The following is a 19,647-nucleotide window of genomic DNA, read 5'->3' on the forward strand; positions in this document are numbered from 1 at the left end:
TACCACAAAGGGATGGTTAGGATTTGCTTTTGGGGGAGGTTATGGCTCAAACTGTTTAGGAATTAGGGGCAAAAAAGGCGGAAAAACAAGGGTTTCCTGGTTAATGGACAATTACTTAAGACAATTTAAAAGCAGTGTAAGGGAGGTAATTTCTTGGACTTCTTTTTGCTAATAAACATAAAATAATGATAAATTGCCATATGCAATACAATATTAGCAGATTACGATAGTTTTTTTTTTTTTTTTTTTGAAAAGAGCCCTTACACCCTCACCTGGACCCGCCCCTGATTATGGTTGCAAACTCCCTTGGAAATTTGAATTGAGATTATGACAATATCTTGAGGGAAAGAATTTTTTGGGGGAAAAAAGGGGGGGGGGAGTGGAAAAAAAATTTGGAGGGAGGGGAGGTAAAAAGAAATTGTGGGGGGTCAATTTTTTCTCATTTCAGATTTCAGAAATTAAAAAGAAAAATTCTTCAAATGTTTTTTTTTTTTGGGGGGGGGGGGGGTGGGGTCAATACGCAACAGCATAGTGTATTGCACAAATGCAAAAAATTGAATATAAATTCAAATCATATAACCAATTCTAAGTTCTTTGACTACAGTTATTCTGTGTCAGAAACCTATTATGTGTCAAATATTTAATTATAATCCAAATTCAGACCTGTATCAATCGCGAATATTGTGTCCATTTTTGCCCCGACTGGTCAGGGTTGGACCTCTGCGGTCGTATCCAGCTGCGCTCAGCGAAGCAATTTATTAGAACTTGCACTCATAAATATGCTTCCTTGCTTTAAGAAACATCATAGTTAAAATAAGTCTTGTTCCTGCCACTGGATTACTATGTAAACTTTCTGTGTATTACAAGTTAGTTCAGTTATTTTTATAAGCTTCCAGCTGGATGTGTTTAATAATTTTCTGCATTTTGATTGGATAGAGGTGTAATACCACCAAATCATAGTACGTCACATCCGGTTGCATTCGAAAATAGGTCGAAAAAAAATATTCCCTTGAATTTGACAGTTGTAGGTAATTGATCCTACATTTCATTGCAGTAAAACATTTCTAAGTCATAAACATATATCTTGGGTATTTCAAAGCACCATTATTTCTTTATTTGGGGTTTCTATAGAATATTTTGGAAACTTGAGGTTGCATGGTTACTAAAGCTTGTACACAGGTTAAAAAAAGGGGGAAAATTTGATTGGTTAACTTCCAGTGATGGTTATTTTCTTATATGCAATGAGATGTTATGTGAAATTTTTTCTATAGTACTGGACAGGATAAAACTTTACTCATGCCAAGTATTTTTTTATTTGAAACAAAGATAAATTCTGCACAATTTTTTGAAAAGTGCAAATTTAACAAAGATTAATAGGGGAAAATCAATGGTGGTATTACACCTAATATGGGAAGCTGTACATGCACCTTTGACCTTGTGAGTACTCTCATGTGTTAAAATGTTTTGCTATTTAAGTGAAATATTACAAATAATGAAATATTCTGAGTGGATTGAGTCTCCAAAATACATTTTATGAAAAAATTTCCTTGAAATAGGACTTTACCATGAATATTAGTTGACAGAACAAGCCATACTTAGAGTCTTGGGGAGCTTTTTCTCCTTATTTCTTATATTCTGCTATACTAGAAAAATTTTCCTAAGAAATACTTTAATAAATATATAGTTTTAAGTAAATGAAATTATTTTCAAAGCAGTAACAACAAATTATTCACCAAAAGAGAAGTTTTTTATGTCCCTCTCTGGAACGCGGCATAAATTTAAGTTTTACGTAAGGACTTATTGAAACCTCCTTGGAGACAGTAAACTTTTATACGGATAGTTCATTCAGCTTGAATACTTCAATTAATCATTTAGAATAACATTTATATCATAAATGAGTAAAAGTTACCCCCAAATTTTTATTTATTGGCCTAAAAAGTAGAAATTTTGAGGAAATGAGAGGTATAAATGGACCAAAAGAGACCTTATAAGGAAGACAAAGAGGTCCATTAGTAGTATTTATCATCCTAAAGTCATCTTTTGTATCATATTCAACTGTTTGTAGGCAGATGAGATAAATATTTGATCATTTATTGGTCCACACTATATTCTATCATGATGCGGCTTGGTTTGAATTTTTTCGAAGAAATTTTGCTCGAATCGCTGTAGATGTCGTCTTACATTATACTAGATTTTTCTCGAAATATTGAACTGATTATGACAAAACTTGACAGGAATGCTTGAAATAACCAGTATTACAAAGGAAAAAAGTCACATTCAGTTTATTTAACAAAAAAGTCTTCTTTAGGTGTAATACCACCAAATCATAGTACGTCACATCCGGTTGCATTCGAAAATAGGTCGAAAAAAAATATTCCCTTGAATTTGACAGTTGTAGGTAATTGATCCTACATTGCATTGCAGTAAAACATTTCTGAGTCATAAACATATATCTTGGGTATTTCAAAGCACCATTATTTCTTTATTTGGGGTTTCTATAGAATATTTTGGAAACTTGAGGTTACATGGTTACTAAAGCTTGTACACAGGTTAAAAAAGGGGGAAAATTTGATTGGTTAACTTCCAGTGATGGTTATTTTCTTATATGCAATGAAATGTTATGTGAAATTTTTTCTATAGTACTGGACAGGATAAAACTTTACTCATGCCAAGTATTTCTTTATTTGAAACAAAGATAAATTCTGCACAATTTTTTGAAAAGTGCAAATTTAACAAAGATTAATAGGGGAAAATCAATGGTGGTATTACACCTAGATATCAGAAGTTGGAAACCGTAAAAAAAAATTATGGTTCATCACTTGATCAAAAGGAAATGCACAATTACTTCTTTTCCCTTTCTGTTCAATTTCAAAATATATATAACCCTGGTTTGTAACCAAGTCAACACACACACAGAGTGATTTGCACAAACAAATATAGATCAAAATAGCAGTATCTAAGTACCGGTATACCATAATTCTGTTTTAACAAGAAGATACTTGCTATTTAATTGACCTGCAATAATTTCAAAGGATGAAAACAATGTGAGAGCAGAAAAGATTTTATAAAATTGCAACTCAAGAAATTATCATCCATGAACCTTGACTTTTGTTTTCTATACTACTTTAAACAAAAATATTTGTAGAAGGATTAGTACAATAAATAAGTAGTAATTATCTTCTGATTCTACAATGCATGCTACAACACCTTACCTAAACAATAAACAAAACTAAGCATGCTGTACTAATACTATACAGTATAGTTTACATGCCTAACCTTGACACATAATTTGTACAGTTATTCTCTTTTGAAGGGTTAATTATGCCCCTGCCGTAGCTGTGGGGGCATTAAGTTTTACCCTTGTCCGTCTGTACGTACGTCCCGAAATTGGTTTCCGTTCTCCAACTTGAGTTTGCCTCAACCAAATGTTATGAAACTTATACACAATGCTTATTACCACAAAAGACCGATCAAGTTTGAATTTTTGTGGCGTCACTTTAATCGTTCTAGAGTTATGCCCCTTTATAAATGGAAAATTGCAAAATGTTTAGTTTCCGTTCTCTTACTTAAGTTTGCCTCAACCAAATGTTATGAAACTTATACACAATGCTTATTACCACAAAACACAGATCAAGTTTGAATTTTGGTGGTGTCACTTTAACCGTTCTAGAGTTATGCCCCTTTATAAATGGAAAAATTGCAAATTTTTTAGTTTCTGTTCCATAACTTAAAGGGACAGTCCGTGATTTTTTACTTATCATCTAAATATGTTCATCTTAACATAAAAAACACATTCACAAAGTTTTAAATTTATATTCTTTCTAATAACGGAGAAAATCAAGTATTTGTAACTTTTTTGGTTGACCTACGTCACTGGGTTGTGACGTTTTAACCTGATTTGTTGAATCATGGGAAAAAATAAAATATGTTAAAGTCTTAATTGCTTATCAGAATTTTACGTAATTAAAAGCGCACAGATGACCGTTGGTCGTAGTTAATAACCACAATATTAGAATGAAAGAAAATGAATATGTGTGTACCGTTTTGTATTCATTGAATAAAACTTCTTATATGAAGTTATCTAAATATAAATATTTTCAAATTAATTTCATAAATTATTGTTGAGATTTTTTCATAAAATATCTGTTGAACACTTTGACTGATATTGAACTGAAAATATTTTACGTTTTATTTACCGTTATAATTTTGGTAACCATTTCAAGGCAAAATATTTGTGAACAGAGTGTGTATATTATTTTGTAAAGTCATTGTTTATTTATCGATTTGAGGAGAATTTGTTTGAACTTTACCATGCAGCAATTTAGCATCAGGCATACAAAGGTGTGAATTCAAGCGTACACAGGTGTGAATGTTGTCATTTTGAATGGATTAACAGAAACAGTATAGCGTGTTTAATACACCAAGCTGAAATACCCGATGACAATAGAGAAACTATAATTAAAATGTATAAATTAATTGAAAATAAACATTTAATTTTTTTAATTCCGGAAGTGTATTTTGAAATGGAACAATTTTCGATTACGCTCTATGCAATTAGCATAAAATTAAAATATGAAGTTAAAAGAAAATTAATTTAACATTTCCCAATTAATAATTGCACATCTGTTTAATTTACTTTACCGGAATTCTTTAACTTGTATTTAAATCTGGCGATGTTTAAATGCTAACAATCGAAAAACTATCGCAATTTAAAAGTTTTTATTGAAAAAATACTATAGTACAACATGCATGATTTTTATACGACCGCAAAAAAATTTTTGTGGTCGTATATTGGTATGACGTTGGCGTCGTCGTCGTCGTCTGGCGTCGTCCGGCGTCGTCCGAAGACACATTGGTTTTCGCACTCTAACTTTAGTTTAAGTGACTGGATCTCTATGAAATTTTACCACAAGGTTCAATACCACAAAAGGAAGGTTGGGATTGATTTTGGGGGTTATGGTACTAACAGTAAAGGAATTAGGGGCCAAAAATAAGCATTTTTGTAACTTCCAGACATAACTTGTGTGTTAGTGTATGGATCTCTCTGACATTGTACCACAAGGTTCCATATCACAAAAGGAATGCTGGGATTGATTTTGGGGGTAATTGCCTCAAGATTTTAGGAATTAGGGGCCAAAAAAGGGGCAAAAAACAAGCATTTTTCTAGTTTCATGACAATAACTTGTGTGTAAGTGTATGGATCTTTCTGAAATTGTACTACAAGGTTCCATATCACAAAGGGAAAGCTGGAATTGAGTTTGGGGGTAATTGTCGAAACGTTTAGGAATTGGGGGCCAAAAAGGGGCCAAAAATAAGCATTTTTCTAGTTTCCAGACAATAACTTGTGTTCAAGTGTATGGATCTCTCTGAAATTGTACTGCAAGGTACCATACCACAAAGGGAAGGCTGGGATTGAGTTTGGGGGTGATGAATCATAAGGGGGTTCAAAAAATTTGGGGGGGGGGGTCCTTTTTTTTCTTTTTTTCCTTTTTCTTTTCTTTTAAAATTTTCCATTTTAAGTTGGTTATTTCTGATTTATATTTAAAAGCAAATAATAATGATATGGTAGGAGATACAAACCAAACAGGATGTGTAAATTATTATATAATAAGTATTGTGCAATAGCAAGAAATTTTCAATTGCACAATAGCAAGAAATCTTCAATTGCACAGTATTGCGCAATAGCAAGAAATCTTCAATTGCACAGTATTGCGCAATAGCAAGAAATATCCAATAGCACAATATTGCGCAATAGCCAGAAATTGTCAATTGTACAGTATTGCGCAATAGCAAGAAATATTTAATTGCACAGTATTGTGCAAAAGAACATACTTTGTATAAATTGCTTATTTCTTGACCAATTTCAATGGGGTTTTATTCTTGAATTCTTGGGGTTCTTTAATATGCTGAATCTAACCGTGTATTTAGTTTTTGGATTTTGGGCCCCGTTTTTAAATTGGTCCACATTGAGGTCCAAAGGGTCCAAAATTAAACTTTGTTTGATTTCATCAAAAATTGAATTATTGGGGTTCTTTGATATGCCGAATCTAATCGTGTATTTAGATTCTTAATTTTTGGTTCCGTTTTCAAATTGGTCTACATTAAGGTCCAAAGGGTCCAAAATTAAACTTAGTTTGATTTTAACAAAAATTGAGTTCTTAGGGTTCTTTGATATGCTGAATCTAAACATGTATTTAGATTTTTGATTATGGGCCCAGTTTTCAAGTTGGTCCAAATCGGGGTCCAAAATTAAACTTTGTTTGATTTCAACAAAAATTGAATATATGGGGTTCTTTGATATGCTGAATCTAACCATGTATTTAGATTTTTGATTTTTGGGCCCCGTTATCAACTTTGTCCACATTGAGGTCAAAAGGGTCCAAAATTAAACTTTGTTTGATTTCATCAAAAATTGAATTCTTGGGGTTCTTTGATATGCTGAATCTAACCATGTATTTAGATTTTGGATATTGGACCATAATAGGTGAATGTCCAATTTAAAATTTTTAAGTTCTTAGACCACATTCATTCTGTGTTAGAAACCTATGCTGTGTCAAATATTTAATCACAATCCAAATGCAAAGCTGTATCAAGCTTGAATGTTGTGTCCATACTTGCCCCAACTGTTCAGGGTTCGACCTCTGCGGTCGTATCAAGCTGCGTCCTGCGGAGCATTTTATCTATCTTCTTTTTAAAATTTCATTCCTACATAATAAATTCAACTAACAATCTCTTAGAATAATTATTTGTGAAAAGAATGCCAATTATCATTTATTTCATTCATTTTAAATCTAAGCTATTAAGATAATTGTTTATTCCGTCTGGAAATTTTTATTTTCTTTTTTTTTTCTTTTGATCTGTTATTTGTATGAGGTGTTCTAATTGTCTTTAACGGTTTGAACATATGAAAATTAAATATAATCATTTTTATATTATAATTTAGTGTAATACTCTACAGGGTAGCCGTTATTAATCCAAAATAGTAATTGTGGTAATTAATGGCATAGCTTAGTAATGTAGTGCTGACAATGACGATTTTAGAACAGTTCGTCTCCTTGAAACAAGCTGTACTAGTATACTTTTCCTGAGGTATAAGCGCCGTTTAAGACGAGCTCCAGATGTTCTTTCTAAAGGACAAAGCAGACTAATAGCGTATCGTTCGTTTGTTGGTTGGGTCAGGGGAGGCCAACCACTTGCCCAGAAAAACAGAATCACCATACAAGCATAGTTGTCAACACTATCGGAAAAGAGTTCCTATCGTCGGATGGGGTACACGAATGCTTCCAAGAATGAATAAGTGACATGTCTGACTCCGAACAGTCAGTAAATGAACTGAACAATGATCTACAGACATCGACCTCTTATTCTTGATATCATAAACTGCTTGCATGTACGTTTATGAGAGCGATTATTTATCTTGTACCTGACGAAAACTTAATGCCTGCATGGTTATGTATCTTGCTATACGTTTTTATTGGTTTGGTGTGTGTTCACTCAAAATCGTAATTCAAAGATAATGTTTGTGAGATGTAATTTCACTTCTCAATACCGAATTTCGTCTATATATTTCACAAGTGTATACCACTGAGAAGCTCTGATTGTATATAATTCCTTTTTTTTGTGTGGACCATCGTTGTTAACAGCAATATTTGATGAAGCAGATGATGATAGTAGAAAGCAATATGAGCGTATTATTTATCTTGTGTCTGACGAAAACTAAATGCCTGCATGGTTATATCTTGCCATTTTGTATTGGTTTGGTGGGTGTTCACTCAAAATCGTAATTCAAAAATTGTGTTTGTGAGATGTAGATTCACGTCAATAACGAATTTCGTCTATATATTTGTGACAAGTGTATACCACGGAGAAGCTCTAAAGGTATATTACTCCCATTTGGTTTGGGTGTGAACCATCGATGTTTACAGCAATATTTAATGAATAAGATGATGATAGTAGAAAGAAATATGAGCATCATGTGGCAAATATTACATAAATGTCGGACTATGAGTTATCTATCTGTATGAAAAGATTTCCAATACAACCATATTGAGTAGGATTTTTACATGCTATACTCGAGTTGTACTAATATACAGGCTTCTCGTGTCGCTGTTTGACTCAGACACACATCTTTTACTTTAAGATGTATGAAAGATTCTATATATATATTAAACATGTTAAATGTAACAATAATGAAACGCCTACAGGCAATAACTAAACGGGTATGAAGTTTTATACAGATTTATTCTTATTTACATAATCATTAACAAACTAAATAAATTGAACAAAGAAGCACAGTGACACTACGATATAATTATAACAAATGGGATACTTTATTATTTTTAACCATGCTATGCAGAAACTTAACACATCAAGTTAGCGCACATGAATACCAATTTGGAACACGATGTGTGAATTTGTATAAAAATATCAAAGTGAGCAGTAACTTTGTCTAGCAAACATTTTTTTACTATGCCTCTCTTTATCTCTTTTCCTTTACAATAACTATTACCCTTTTCGTCGATCATTCTCTATGTAGTATAATTTTCTCTAATCGGTTATTTTTTTTTCACTATACCACTCTATCTCCGTTCCTTTACAGTGACTGTTTCCCCTGTCGTTCTAATCCGTATAAAGATAGGGACATTAGACATAGAAGGAGCTCTCTTATTGTCAATAAATAAATATTTGATACTGACTATAAGTGCTGCATTACTTTATACTGCATGTTTGCCAATCGTCAAAAGCTTGCATTTGCGTGAAGAATTTTTTTTTCAAAAGAAGGGTCCAGAATCATGACAAAACAGTATATGTATTTCACAAATTTTTTTAAAGATCATGTTTATAAAATTTTTAAACTTATTATCAGCAAAAATAGTGGGATAATATTATTATCAGAACATCATTCATTAACAGGTGGAATCATAATTTTAAACACGCACAAGATAAATAACGTCGAACACAAATATATGTGGTTCAATAAATGTTACCTGTGCACGTCGGGTACCTCAATTAAGAAGCCATGCATGAACCTGTATAATATATTGTGTGATAGGAATTTTTAGTCGACAGGATGTCGCTGGAATAACCAAGGACGTGTATCTAATATACGTCCTTGGGATAACTAACTGAATGTGTCGCTCTGACACGACATCTATCAATAATTCTGACATACCTATTATCAATTCGGGAGGAAGCCAAAATATATATATATATATAATAAGATAACGTAAATAAAATTTAAAAAGAAAGAAAAAAATATACATTTTTTTCCAAACATACCAGATAGGGTCACACATTTAACTGTAAAGTGTCTTTATAAGTGACTGTTCCAAATTGATCCCGTATCAATTTGATATAGTTAAAAGATTAGTTAAAAAACTTTTTTGAAAAAAAATTGAGATGTCCAATATTTCGATATTTTCATTTCTATAACCTGGGAATATTATACTATATCAACATACTTTGTCTTAGCTAAAACCTCTTCCTAACATTGCTCCCCGTCAATATCCGTTAAAATCATAATTTAAAAATGTTATTTATCGTATAACTTTATTAATTTAAAAAATTATCTTGACTAAATACGGAACTATTCTTTATATAAACCAATGCACTTTATATAAAAGAGGCATACTAATGAATCTTTTGTAAATCAGTGATTGTTACAAGAACACTGCATTTGTCTTTCTTTTAATTGAAACTTTTCTTCCTCATCAAATCTATATTTTATTGAATCAACGAGATCTTATCATATAAGGATTTGATAACTATAGCTATCAGAACTGCTAGGTTATCCCTCGAAACAAGATTGTTCAAAATGGTCTTCACACATCAACTTGTGCTTGCTATAGATCATAACTATTTTCTTTTTTTGTGGGTTTGGGAAAACTAGACTTTGTCATAACCTTGTCAGACAGAACAACCGTACGCTTGATAAGACATTTTCACAATGGGTGATCATCTACGGTAATCCCCGATTGATGATGGGAGTTTTTAACGCACGGTCGGTAAATCCCTGATTCATTTTGGTCTTTGTGGTTTATAGATATCACGTGACTTTTTAGATCGAACATGCCGACAAGATGGCGATATATCGAGAACTGATAGTGAATTTCAAAAATCGATTTTGATCTCTTTTCATAGAGAATAAAAGTTTTTTATTTATGAACATGTGGTTTTTTATGCTTAAAGAACAAAATATCATTTTTTCATTTTTTTGCGGAGTTTCCCTTTAAGTTTGCCTCAGCCAAATGTTATGAAACTTATACACAATGCTTATTACCACAAAACACAGATCAAGATTGAATTTTGGTGGCGTCACTTTAACCGTTCTAGAGTTATGTCCCTTTATAAATGGAAAAATTGCAAAATTTTTATTTTCTTCTAAATATCAAGTATTTTTAGCTCACCGGGGCCCAAAGGGCCCCATGTGAGCTTATGCCATCACTTGGCGTCCGTCGTTGTCTGTCGTCGTTGTCGTTGTCGACATCGTCTGTTGTCGTCTGTCGTCTTAAACTTTTTCAAAAATCTTCTCCTCTGAAACTACTTTTAGAGCAAATGTGACATGGGGTAAAATTGTTCAGTTGGTCAAGATCTATCAGCTCTAAAATTTTCAGACGAATCGAACAACCCATTGTTGGGTTGCTGCCACCGAATTGGTAGTTTTAACAAAATTTTGCAGTTTTTATACGAACGCAAAAATTAAAAATTTTTTGGTCGTATATTGGTATGACGTTGGCATCGTCGTCGTCGTCGTCCGAAGACACATTGGTTTTCGCACTCTAACTTTAGTTTAAGTGAATGGATCTCCATGAAATTTTACCATAAGGTTCAATACCACAAAAGGAAGGTTGGGATTGATTTTGGGGGTTATGGTACCAACAGTTAAGGAATTAGGGGCCAAAAAGGGGCCAAAAATAAGCATTTTGTAACTTTCAGACAATAACTTGTGTGTAAGTGTATGGATCTCTCTGACATTGTACCACAAGGTTCCATATCACAAAGGGAAGGCTGTAATTGATTTTGGGGGTAATTGCCTCAAAATTTAAGGATTAAGGGGCCAAAAAAAGGGCCAAAAAACAAGCATTTTTCTAGTTTCATGACAATAACTTGTGTGTAAGTGTTTGCATATTTCTGAAATTGTACTACAAGGTTTCATATCACAAAGGGAAAGCTGGAATTGAGTTCGGGGGTAATTGCCTGAAACGTTTAGGAATTGGGGGCCAAAAAGCGGCCAAAAATAAGCATTTTTCTAGTTTCAAGACAATAACTTGTGTTCAAGTGTATGGATCTCTCTGAAATTGTACTGCAAGGTACCATACCACAAAGGGAAGGCTGGGATTGAGTTTGGGGGTGATGAATCATAAGGGGGTTCAAAAAATTTGGGGGGGGGGGGATTTTTTTTTTTTTCTTTTTTTTTCTTTTTTTCCTTTTGTTTTTCTTTTAAAATTTTCCATTTTAAGTTGGTTATTTCTGATTTATATTTAAAAGCAAATAATAATGATATTGTAGGAGATACACACCAAACAGGATGTGTAAATTTTTATATAATAAGTATTGTGCAATAGCAAGAAATTTTCAATTGCACAGTATTGCACATTAGCAAGAAATCTTCAATTGCACAGTATTGCGCAATTGCCAGAAATCTTCAATTGCACAGTATTGCGCAATAGCAAGAAATATCCAATAGCACAATATTGCGCAATAGCAAGAAATTGTCAATTGTACAGTATTGCGCAATAGCAAGAAATATTCAATTGCACAGTATTGTGCAAAAGAAGATACTTCTTATAAATTGCTTATTTCTTGATCAATTTCAATGGGGTTTTATTCTTGAATTCTTGGGGTTCTTTAATATGCTGAATATAACCGTGTATTAAGTTTTTGGATTTTGGGCCCCGTTTTTAAATTGGTCCACATTGAGGTCCAAAGGGTCCAAAATTTAACTTTGTTTGATTTCATCAAAAATTGAATTATTGGGGTTCTTTGATATGCTGAATCTAAACATGTATTTAGATTTTTGATTATGGGCCCAGTTTTCAAGTTGGTCCAAATCGGGGTCCAAAATTAAACTTTGTTTGATTTCAACAAAAATTGAATATATGGGGTTCTTTGATATGCTGAATCTAACCATGTATTTAGATTTTTGGGCCCCGTTATCAACTTTGTCCACATTGAGGTCAAAAGGGTCCAAAATTAAACTTTGTTTGATTTCATAAAAAATTGAATTCTTGGGGTTCTTTGATATGCTGAATCTAACCATGTATTTAGATTTTGGATATTGGACCATAATATGTGAATGTCCAATTTAAAATTTTTAAGTTCTTAGACCACATTCATTCTGTGTCAGAAACCTATGCTGTGTCAAATATTTAATCACAATCCAAATTCAGAGCTGTATCAAGCTTGAATGTTGTGTCCATACTTGCCCCAACTGTTCAGGGTTCGACCTCTGCGGTCGTATCAAGCTGCGCCCTGCGGAGCATTTTATTTGTTATTATTTTGAATATTATTATAGATATATATAAACTGTAAGCAGCAATAATGTTCAGCAAAGTAAGATCTACAAAAAAGTTAATATGACCATAATTGTCAATTGACCCCTTAAGGAGTTATTGCCTGTTAAAGACAATTTTACACAATTTGTTCATCAAGTTTGCTAACATTTAAAAATCTTCTCCTCTGAAACTCCTGGGCCAATTACCTTCAAACTTTAAATAAATGTTCCTTAGGGTATCTTGTTTATAAATTGTATCCAAAGTTTGTATCCATCGACAAACATGGCGGCCATGGCTAAAAATAGAACATTAGGGTCAAATGCAGTTTTTGGCTTATATCTCAAAAACTAAATCTTTTAGAGCAAATGTGACATGGGGTAAAATTGTTTAATTGGTCAAGATCTATCGGCCCTGAAATTATCAGACGAATCGAACAACCCATTGTTGGGTTGCTGCCACCGAATTGGTAGTTTTAACAAAATTTTGCAGTTTTTTGTTATTATTTTGAATATTATTATAGATATATATAAACTGTAAGCAGCAATTATGTTCAGCAAAGTAAGATCTACAAAAAAGTTAATATGACCAAAATTGTCAATTGACCCCTTAAGGAGTTATTGCCCTTAAAAGACAATTTTACACAATTTGTTCAAGTTTGCTAACATTTAAAAATCTTCTCCTCTGAAATACAGGTGAGCGATTCAGGCTCTTGAGAGCCTCTTGTTTAAAATTGGAGTTATCTTCCTTTGTCCATGATTATAGTTGAATCAACTACAATCAATGCTTTATTCAATGCAATGTTTAATTTTGACTTCCACTGATAAAACACAGATCAAGTTGAATTTGGGTAGTGTCACTTTAACCATTATTGAGTTATTCCCCTTTATAAATCGAAAGATTGCAAAATTTTTAGTTTCCATTCTGTAACCTAAGTTTGCCCCAACCAAACATTATGAGACCTATACACAATATTCATTACCACAAAACTAAGATCAAGTACAAATTTTTTGTTTCCGTTTTCTAACTTTAGTTTGCCTCAACCAAATGTTATGAAACTTATACACAATGCTTATTACTACATAATACAGATTAAGTATAAAATTTGGTGGTGACACTTTTACCATTCTTGAGTTATGTCCCTCTATAAACATAAAAATTGCTGAATTTTTTAATTTGTCTCAACCAAATGTTATAAAACTTCTACACAACCGTTCTAGAGTTATGTGTGTTTACAAATAGAAAAATTGCTGAATTTTTAGTTTCTGTTCTCTACTTAAGTTAGCCTCAACCAAATGTTATGAGACTTACACACAATGCTTATTACCACAAAACTCAGATCAAGTTCAAATTTGGATAGCATCACTTTTACTGTTCTTCAGTTATGTCCCTTTTTAACTATATGATATGCAAGCGGGTGCATCATCTGTGTCCACATGTGGACACTATCCACATTTATTTTTTAAAATATCTTTCACTTTTGCTAAATTTGAAAAAAAGTTGACAGATTTTTCTAATCAAATATGAGGGTTATTAAAGTGAAAGATTTGATATAAAAAGACTTTATTCTTTTTCAAGTTAAGGTTAACATCAAATCAGTGTTATTGACTGTGGTATTTTAGTTTAATATTTACTTAGGACTGCTTGTATATATTTTTTTTAGATCCATTTGATTTAGGTCATAACCTTGGAGGTGGACTGTCAAGGAAAAGTAAGTACATACAAAATATAAAAATAAGAGGATGCGGTATGATTGCTAATGTGACACTATCCAACAGAGACAAAATGACAAGGATGTAAACAACAATAGGTCACTGTAAAGCCTTCAATCATAAGCAAAAGCCCATGCAGTATACTGTAAATTCAGAAATCATTACGAGGTTTTTATTAATGCGAATAGTGCGACTGGGTGAGAATCGCAATAATAAGAACTCGCAAATCTTGTACCAGATACAAATAACTGTATGCATATTTTCCAAAATATAAGCATTTTTGTAACTTCCAGACATAACTTGTATGTTAGTGTATGGATCTCTCTGACATTGTACCACAAGGTTCCATATCACAAAGGGAATGCTGGGATTGATTTAGGGGGTAATTGCCTCAAAATTTTAGGAATTAGGGGCAAAAAAAGGGGCAAAAAACAAGCATTTTTCTAGTTTCATGACAATAACTTGTGTGTACGTGTATGGATCTTTCTGAAATTGTACTTCAAGCTTCCATATCACAAAGGGAAAGCTGGAATTGAGTTTGGGGGTAGTTGCCCAAAACGTTTAGGAATAAGGGGCCAAAAAGTGGCCAAAAATAAGCATTTTTCTAGTTTCCAGACAATAACTTGTGTTCAAGTGTATGGATCTCTCTGAAATTGTAACGCAAGGTACCATACCACAAAGGGAAGGCTGGGATTGATTTTAGGGGTAACTGCCTCAAAATTTTAGGAATTGGGGGCCAAAAAGGGGCAAAAAAGAAACATTTTTCTAGTTTCATGACAATAACTTGTGTGTAAGTGTATGGATCTTTATGAAATTGTACAACAAGGTACCATATCACAAAGGGAAACCTGGGTTTGAGTTTGGGGGTAATTGCCCTAAATGTTTAGGAATTTGGGGCCAAAAAGGGTCCAAAAAACAAGCATTTTTCTAGTTTCCAGACAATAACTTGGTGTTCAAGTGTATGGATCTCTCTGAAATTGTACTGAAAGGTACCATACCACAAAGGGAAGGCTGGGATTGAGTTTGGGGGTGATGAATCATAAGGGGGTTCAAAAAATTGGGGGGAGGGGGGTGTTTCCTTTTTTTTTTCTTTAAAATTTTCCATTTTAAATTGGTTATTTCTGATTTATATATAAAAGCAAATAATAATGATATGGTTTGAATAGGTAAATTAAAAATTTCTAAGTTCTTAGACAACTTTCATTCTGTGTCAGAAACCTATGCTGTGTCAAATATTTAATTACAATCCAAATTCAGTGCTGTATCAAGCTTGAATGTTGTGTCCATACTTGCCCCAACTGTTCAGGGTTCGACCTCTGCAGTCGTATCAAGCTGCGCCCCAGCGGAGCATTTTATTTTAATTTGAATTTATTGTCTAAAAGAAATGCACTACGAATTAACGGTGTTCTCTGACCTACTGACTGAAACAGTCAATTAACTTCTGAAAGGAATTATTTTCAATTTAGATATTTGGAAATTGTAAACAGATCAAATTATTATCTATACACTATCTACTAAAGCAGCAGTAAGCTGTAGGATTTTTCCAAGCTGCATTAAAATTATTATATATACCGTGGATTCATTATTATTTGTGTGATACAAATTTTCTTGGATTTCCTGGCTATAGGGAAACCACAAAGTTAAATGTTCATCGATGTAAAAATTTTGTACAGGCTTTTATGCATCCTTCAAAGTTTATTACTTGTATGGACGCCATATTTTTTACGGTATTTCTATTTTAAATATGCATTATGGTAAGCACACGACTATCTACAGTTTACCTCCAATTCAGAAGATCAACTAGTTTTTTTCTGAAAATGGTGTAAAATTTAGTCTATCATGGTTAAATGATACTTGTGTTGAAATCAACATTAATTACAGCGCTTTGCTGACTATAGCTTAACATCCAGTGTCAGGAATATCTCCAATGAAGCAAACTTTCTTGATATTAAGGTTGGTGGAAATGAATTTGAAACTGAAATATGGTCGAAAAGATCACACAGAAGCTTTAAAAAAAAACATGCAGAAGCAGGGCTTCCAAAATTATTTTTAGCCAGCCGGACATTTTATATATTATCCCGATTTTAATCCCTTAAGACTAAATAAACAAAAGGCAATTATGGTAATCAGTTGCCGAGTTGGCCATCCCAATGTTTGACATTAAAAAAAAACTATATTAAACTTTCTTTGATTCAAATTGGAAGTTCTGACGTAAACTGTTAAATTGGCAGTGCATCATTCGAATTGTGCAACATCAGCGTACTTATATCTGCCTTAGTCTCTTTATTTGTGCAAAATAACGTTATCAAAAACTTTACTTTCGTTTTTAAATCTAATACCGGATGTTATCTGGACAATGGTAAAACATGGACCAGAGACGGATACGTAAATTCCGTGTACGTTTGCAAAGCATGAATGAGTGTAAGTAGCTCTTTCTACGTTATTTCTTCAAGAAAATATTCGAAATAAACTCGAGATAAAAGAATCAATGACAATTTAAGCATTTTTTGAAGAAATTAGGATGCATAATTAAATTTCATACGTGTACCAGAGACAGGTCTCTGGTTCAAACAATGTGGTTATGACAATTTTTTCATTTTCATCTTTTTAATTTTTCCATCAAATCATATTTGTAAACGTATTTCTGATAATTTTAATCTTTTTGACTAAATTAATTAGATGCAAACCGCTGAAATGTAAGAAAATAACTTTGAATAGACCGATCAAAGTCCGGTTCAAAATAGTTTACCTGTCACCTGAACAGGTAATTTCAGCTGTTCGACAACTAATTAGCCTTGATTCAAATGAGAAGGTATTAAAGTAGGGGTTGTTTTGATAGTACTTAATGATCATGTCACTTTTATGACCAGAAATGTGTGGCTGTTAAAGGCAAAAGGTTGGGTCAAAAAGATCGCGAATTATGTTAAAATGACCGTCTCTTAAGAAAGCCTTGAAAACTAAAAAGTAGATGACCGTTTCATGCTTTGCCCAGCCGGACTTTTACTGGACATTATACAAATGTCCGGAATATATGACTGTTTTGGAAGCCTTGTGCAGAAGTACAAAAAATCGTTACGTTCTTATGGCTGTGTTAAAGTCTTCAAAAAGGTGAGAGCACAAAGTCAAGTACACTAATTCAGTTGCAGTCATGCAGGCAAAAAGAATTGTTTTTGGCTTTGTGGTATAGAAATATTGCCCCCATACACCCAAGCAGATTTGCAATTCTTCGCAACAATCACCAGTGACACATTAAACACATATCCCAAAATACTGACAGAAAAGATGCTGACTAGTGATGGTGTACAAAATGGGTAAACAGCTCTGTGAAAATCAAATGAGTCCACTGTAGATGGAAACTGTATACTGAAAAAAATTATTATCAAAGGATACAGTTCAATGTTTGGGTATTAAAGTCCTGTATATCTCCATGTGACAGAGATAATGTTTGATTTCAAAGATTAAATACGGAAAAGAAATGAAATGGTGTATCAATTCACACAAAATCCCAACACCCACATGATAAAATCTATGGAACAGTGGTTTTATTGCTGTTCTTCTTGTCAATGTCACAGCCACAGTGAGGCTTTAAAAGGGAACACATCTCAATTTTAGTTCAAGACGACACATTAAAAAAACAATGTAATATGAAATAAACAAATGAATAATAATTAAATTTGATTAACACACAAATGCAGCTATAAATGTTATCTCCAAATTATGTCCAATTTGACATTTAAAGTTGAAAACAGATTGTCTAACCATTTTGTCTTAATTCTTTATAGTTGCTGTTTCACTGACTAGTCTTCATAAATACCATCTCACCAGTAGTACAAATAATTCTCCTAACATTTTAAGAATACATTGGGGAAAAATTTAAATTGTTATTCACTATTCCGCTTAATACCGGTAAGGCCATTGCTGTACTCTAGACGATGGCGTCAGGGTAATTAAGTTATATTTAAACATTATTGCTATTAGCGGAGGGGCTTTAAGTTTTACCCTTGTCTGTCTGTACGTCCGTATATCCCGAAATTGGTTTCCGTTCTCTAACTTTAGTTTGCCTTAACCAAGTATTATGAAACTTATACACAATGCTTATTACCACAAAACACAGATCAAAGTTGAATTTTGGTGGTGTCACTTATACCAATCTAGAGTTATGCCCTTTTACAAATGGAAAAATTGCTGAATTTTTCGTTTCTGTTCTCTAACTTTAGTTTGCCTCAACCAAATGTTATGACACTTATAAACAATACTTATTACCACAAAACACAGATCAAGTTTGAATTTTGGTGGCATCACTTTTACCATTCTATAGTTATGCCCCTTTACAAATTGAAAAATTGCTGAATTTTTCGTTTCCGTTCTCTAACTAAAGTTTGCCTCAACCAAATGTTATAAAACGTATACACAATGTTTATTAAGAACAACAGTTGGATCAAGATGAATTTGGGTAGTGTCACTTTTACTGTTCTGGAGTTATGTCCCTTTATAACGTTGTATGCAAGTGGGGGCATCATCTGTGTCCCATGGACACATTACCCATTTTTTGTGATGATTTTCTTATCATGCTTCTTGCTTGAGATAAAAAATTATCGCTAGAAGCTAAGGGTGCATGTGCCGTTGTCAATGTAAACATCAACTACATAGGCAAAAAAGCAATAAACAGGTCATGAATGGTCTTTAAAATTCGAGGATGTTTCTTTGCCACATCTCAGAATGTAGCTGAGAAACAACACCCTCTCGTTTGAAAAACCATCAATAATCTATAAATATCTTCAAAAAACTTTTGCATTGTTTTGTAATAATGTAAAGTTGGGTTGCCACTTTTATTGGTTATGACTAATAACTAAATCTGTCTGCTTCCGAAATTGTTCACATCAAAAGACTTAAAGCTAAATAAACCAATAACTTAGTCATTATACACCAACTACTAGGCATGCATTATAAAATAAAATTTGTAAGGGTTCCGCGGAACCCAGTGTCTCACCTACTTTTGCTGTTAATCGCAGGCTCAACGAAAATGAGATGAGGAAAAAATTTAATAAAAATATTCCTCTCAATACAATTTTTTTATTGTAAGAAGCTTCTGTCCAAGTTTGGTAAAAATCCAGGATAGTTTATGAATCTAATAAATGTTTTAAAAATTTAACTGCAGACTGTATCTAATGTTAACTGGAAGAAAAACTAAGTCCATTTATAAGTAAAATATGGATAAACAAGTACAAAATTTTAATAAAAATTTTGTTCTAGATACTAGCTTTTGATCATAAACAAACTTCTGATCATGTTTGGTACAAATCCAGGATAGCTTAAGAAAGTTATTTAAATTTTAAAAACTTTAACCACAGAGTGAATGTAATGTTTCCTGGCAGAAAAACTAAGTCTATTTATAAGTAAAATACGGAAAAACAGGAATTTTTTTTTTAAATTTACTTCTGGAT

At 32.7% G+C, this 19,647-nt stretch overlaps 1 protein-coding gene across 6 annotated transcripts in view; it reads left to right on the top strand.

The window, feature by feature from the left end:
• LOC127701625 (terminal uridylyltransferase 4-like) overlaps positions 1–19,647 on the top strand; it is a 697,935-nt gene that overhangs the window by 651,738 nt on the left and 26,550 nt on the right. For all 6 annotated transcript variants that reach the window (XM_052205614.1, XM_052205620.1, XM_052205629.1 and 3 more), the window contains exon 20: positions 14,155–14,202. In XM_052205614.1, the coding sequence (XP_052061574.1) occupies positions 14,155–14,202 (48 nt within the window). The remainder of the gene's footprint in view (positions 1–14,154; positions 14,203–19,647) is intronic.

This window comes from Mytilus californianus, unplaced genomic scaffold (assembly GCF_021869535.1).
Source record: "Mytilus californianus isolate M0D057914Y unplaced genomic scaffold, xbMytCali1.0.p SCAF_1, whole genome shotgun sequence".
Classification (NCBI taxonomy): Eukaryota; Metazoa; Mollusca; class Bivalvia; order Mytilida; family Mytilidae; genus Mytilus; species Mytilus californianus.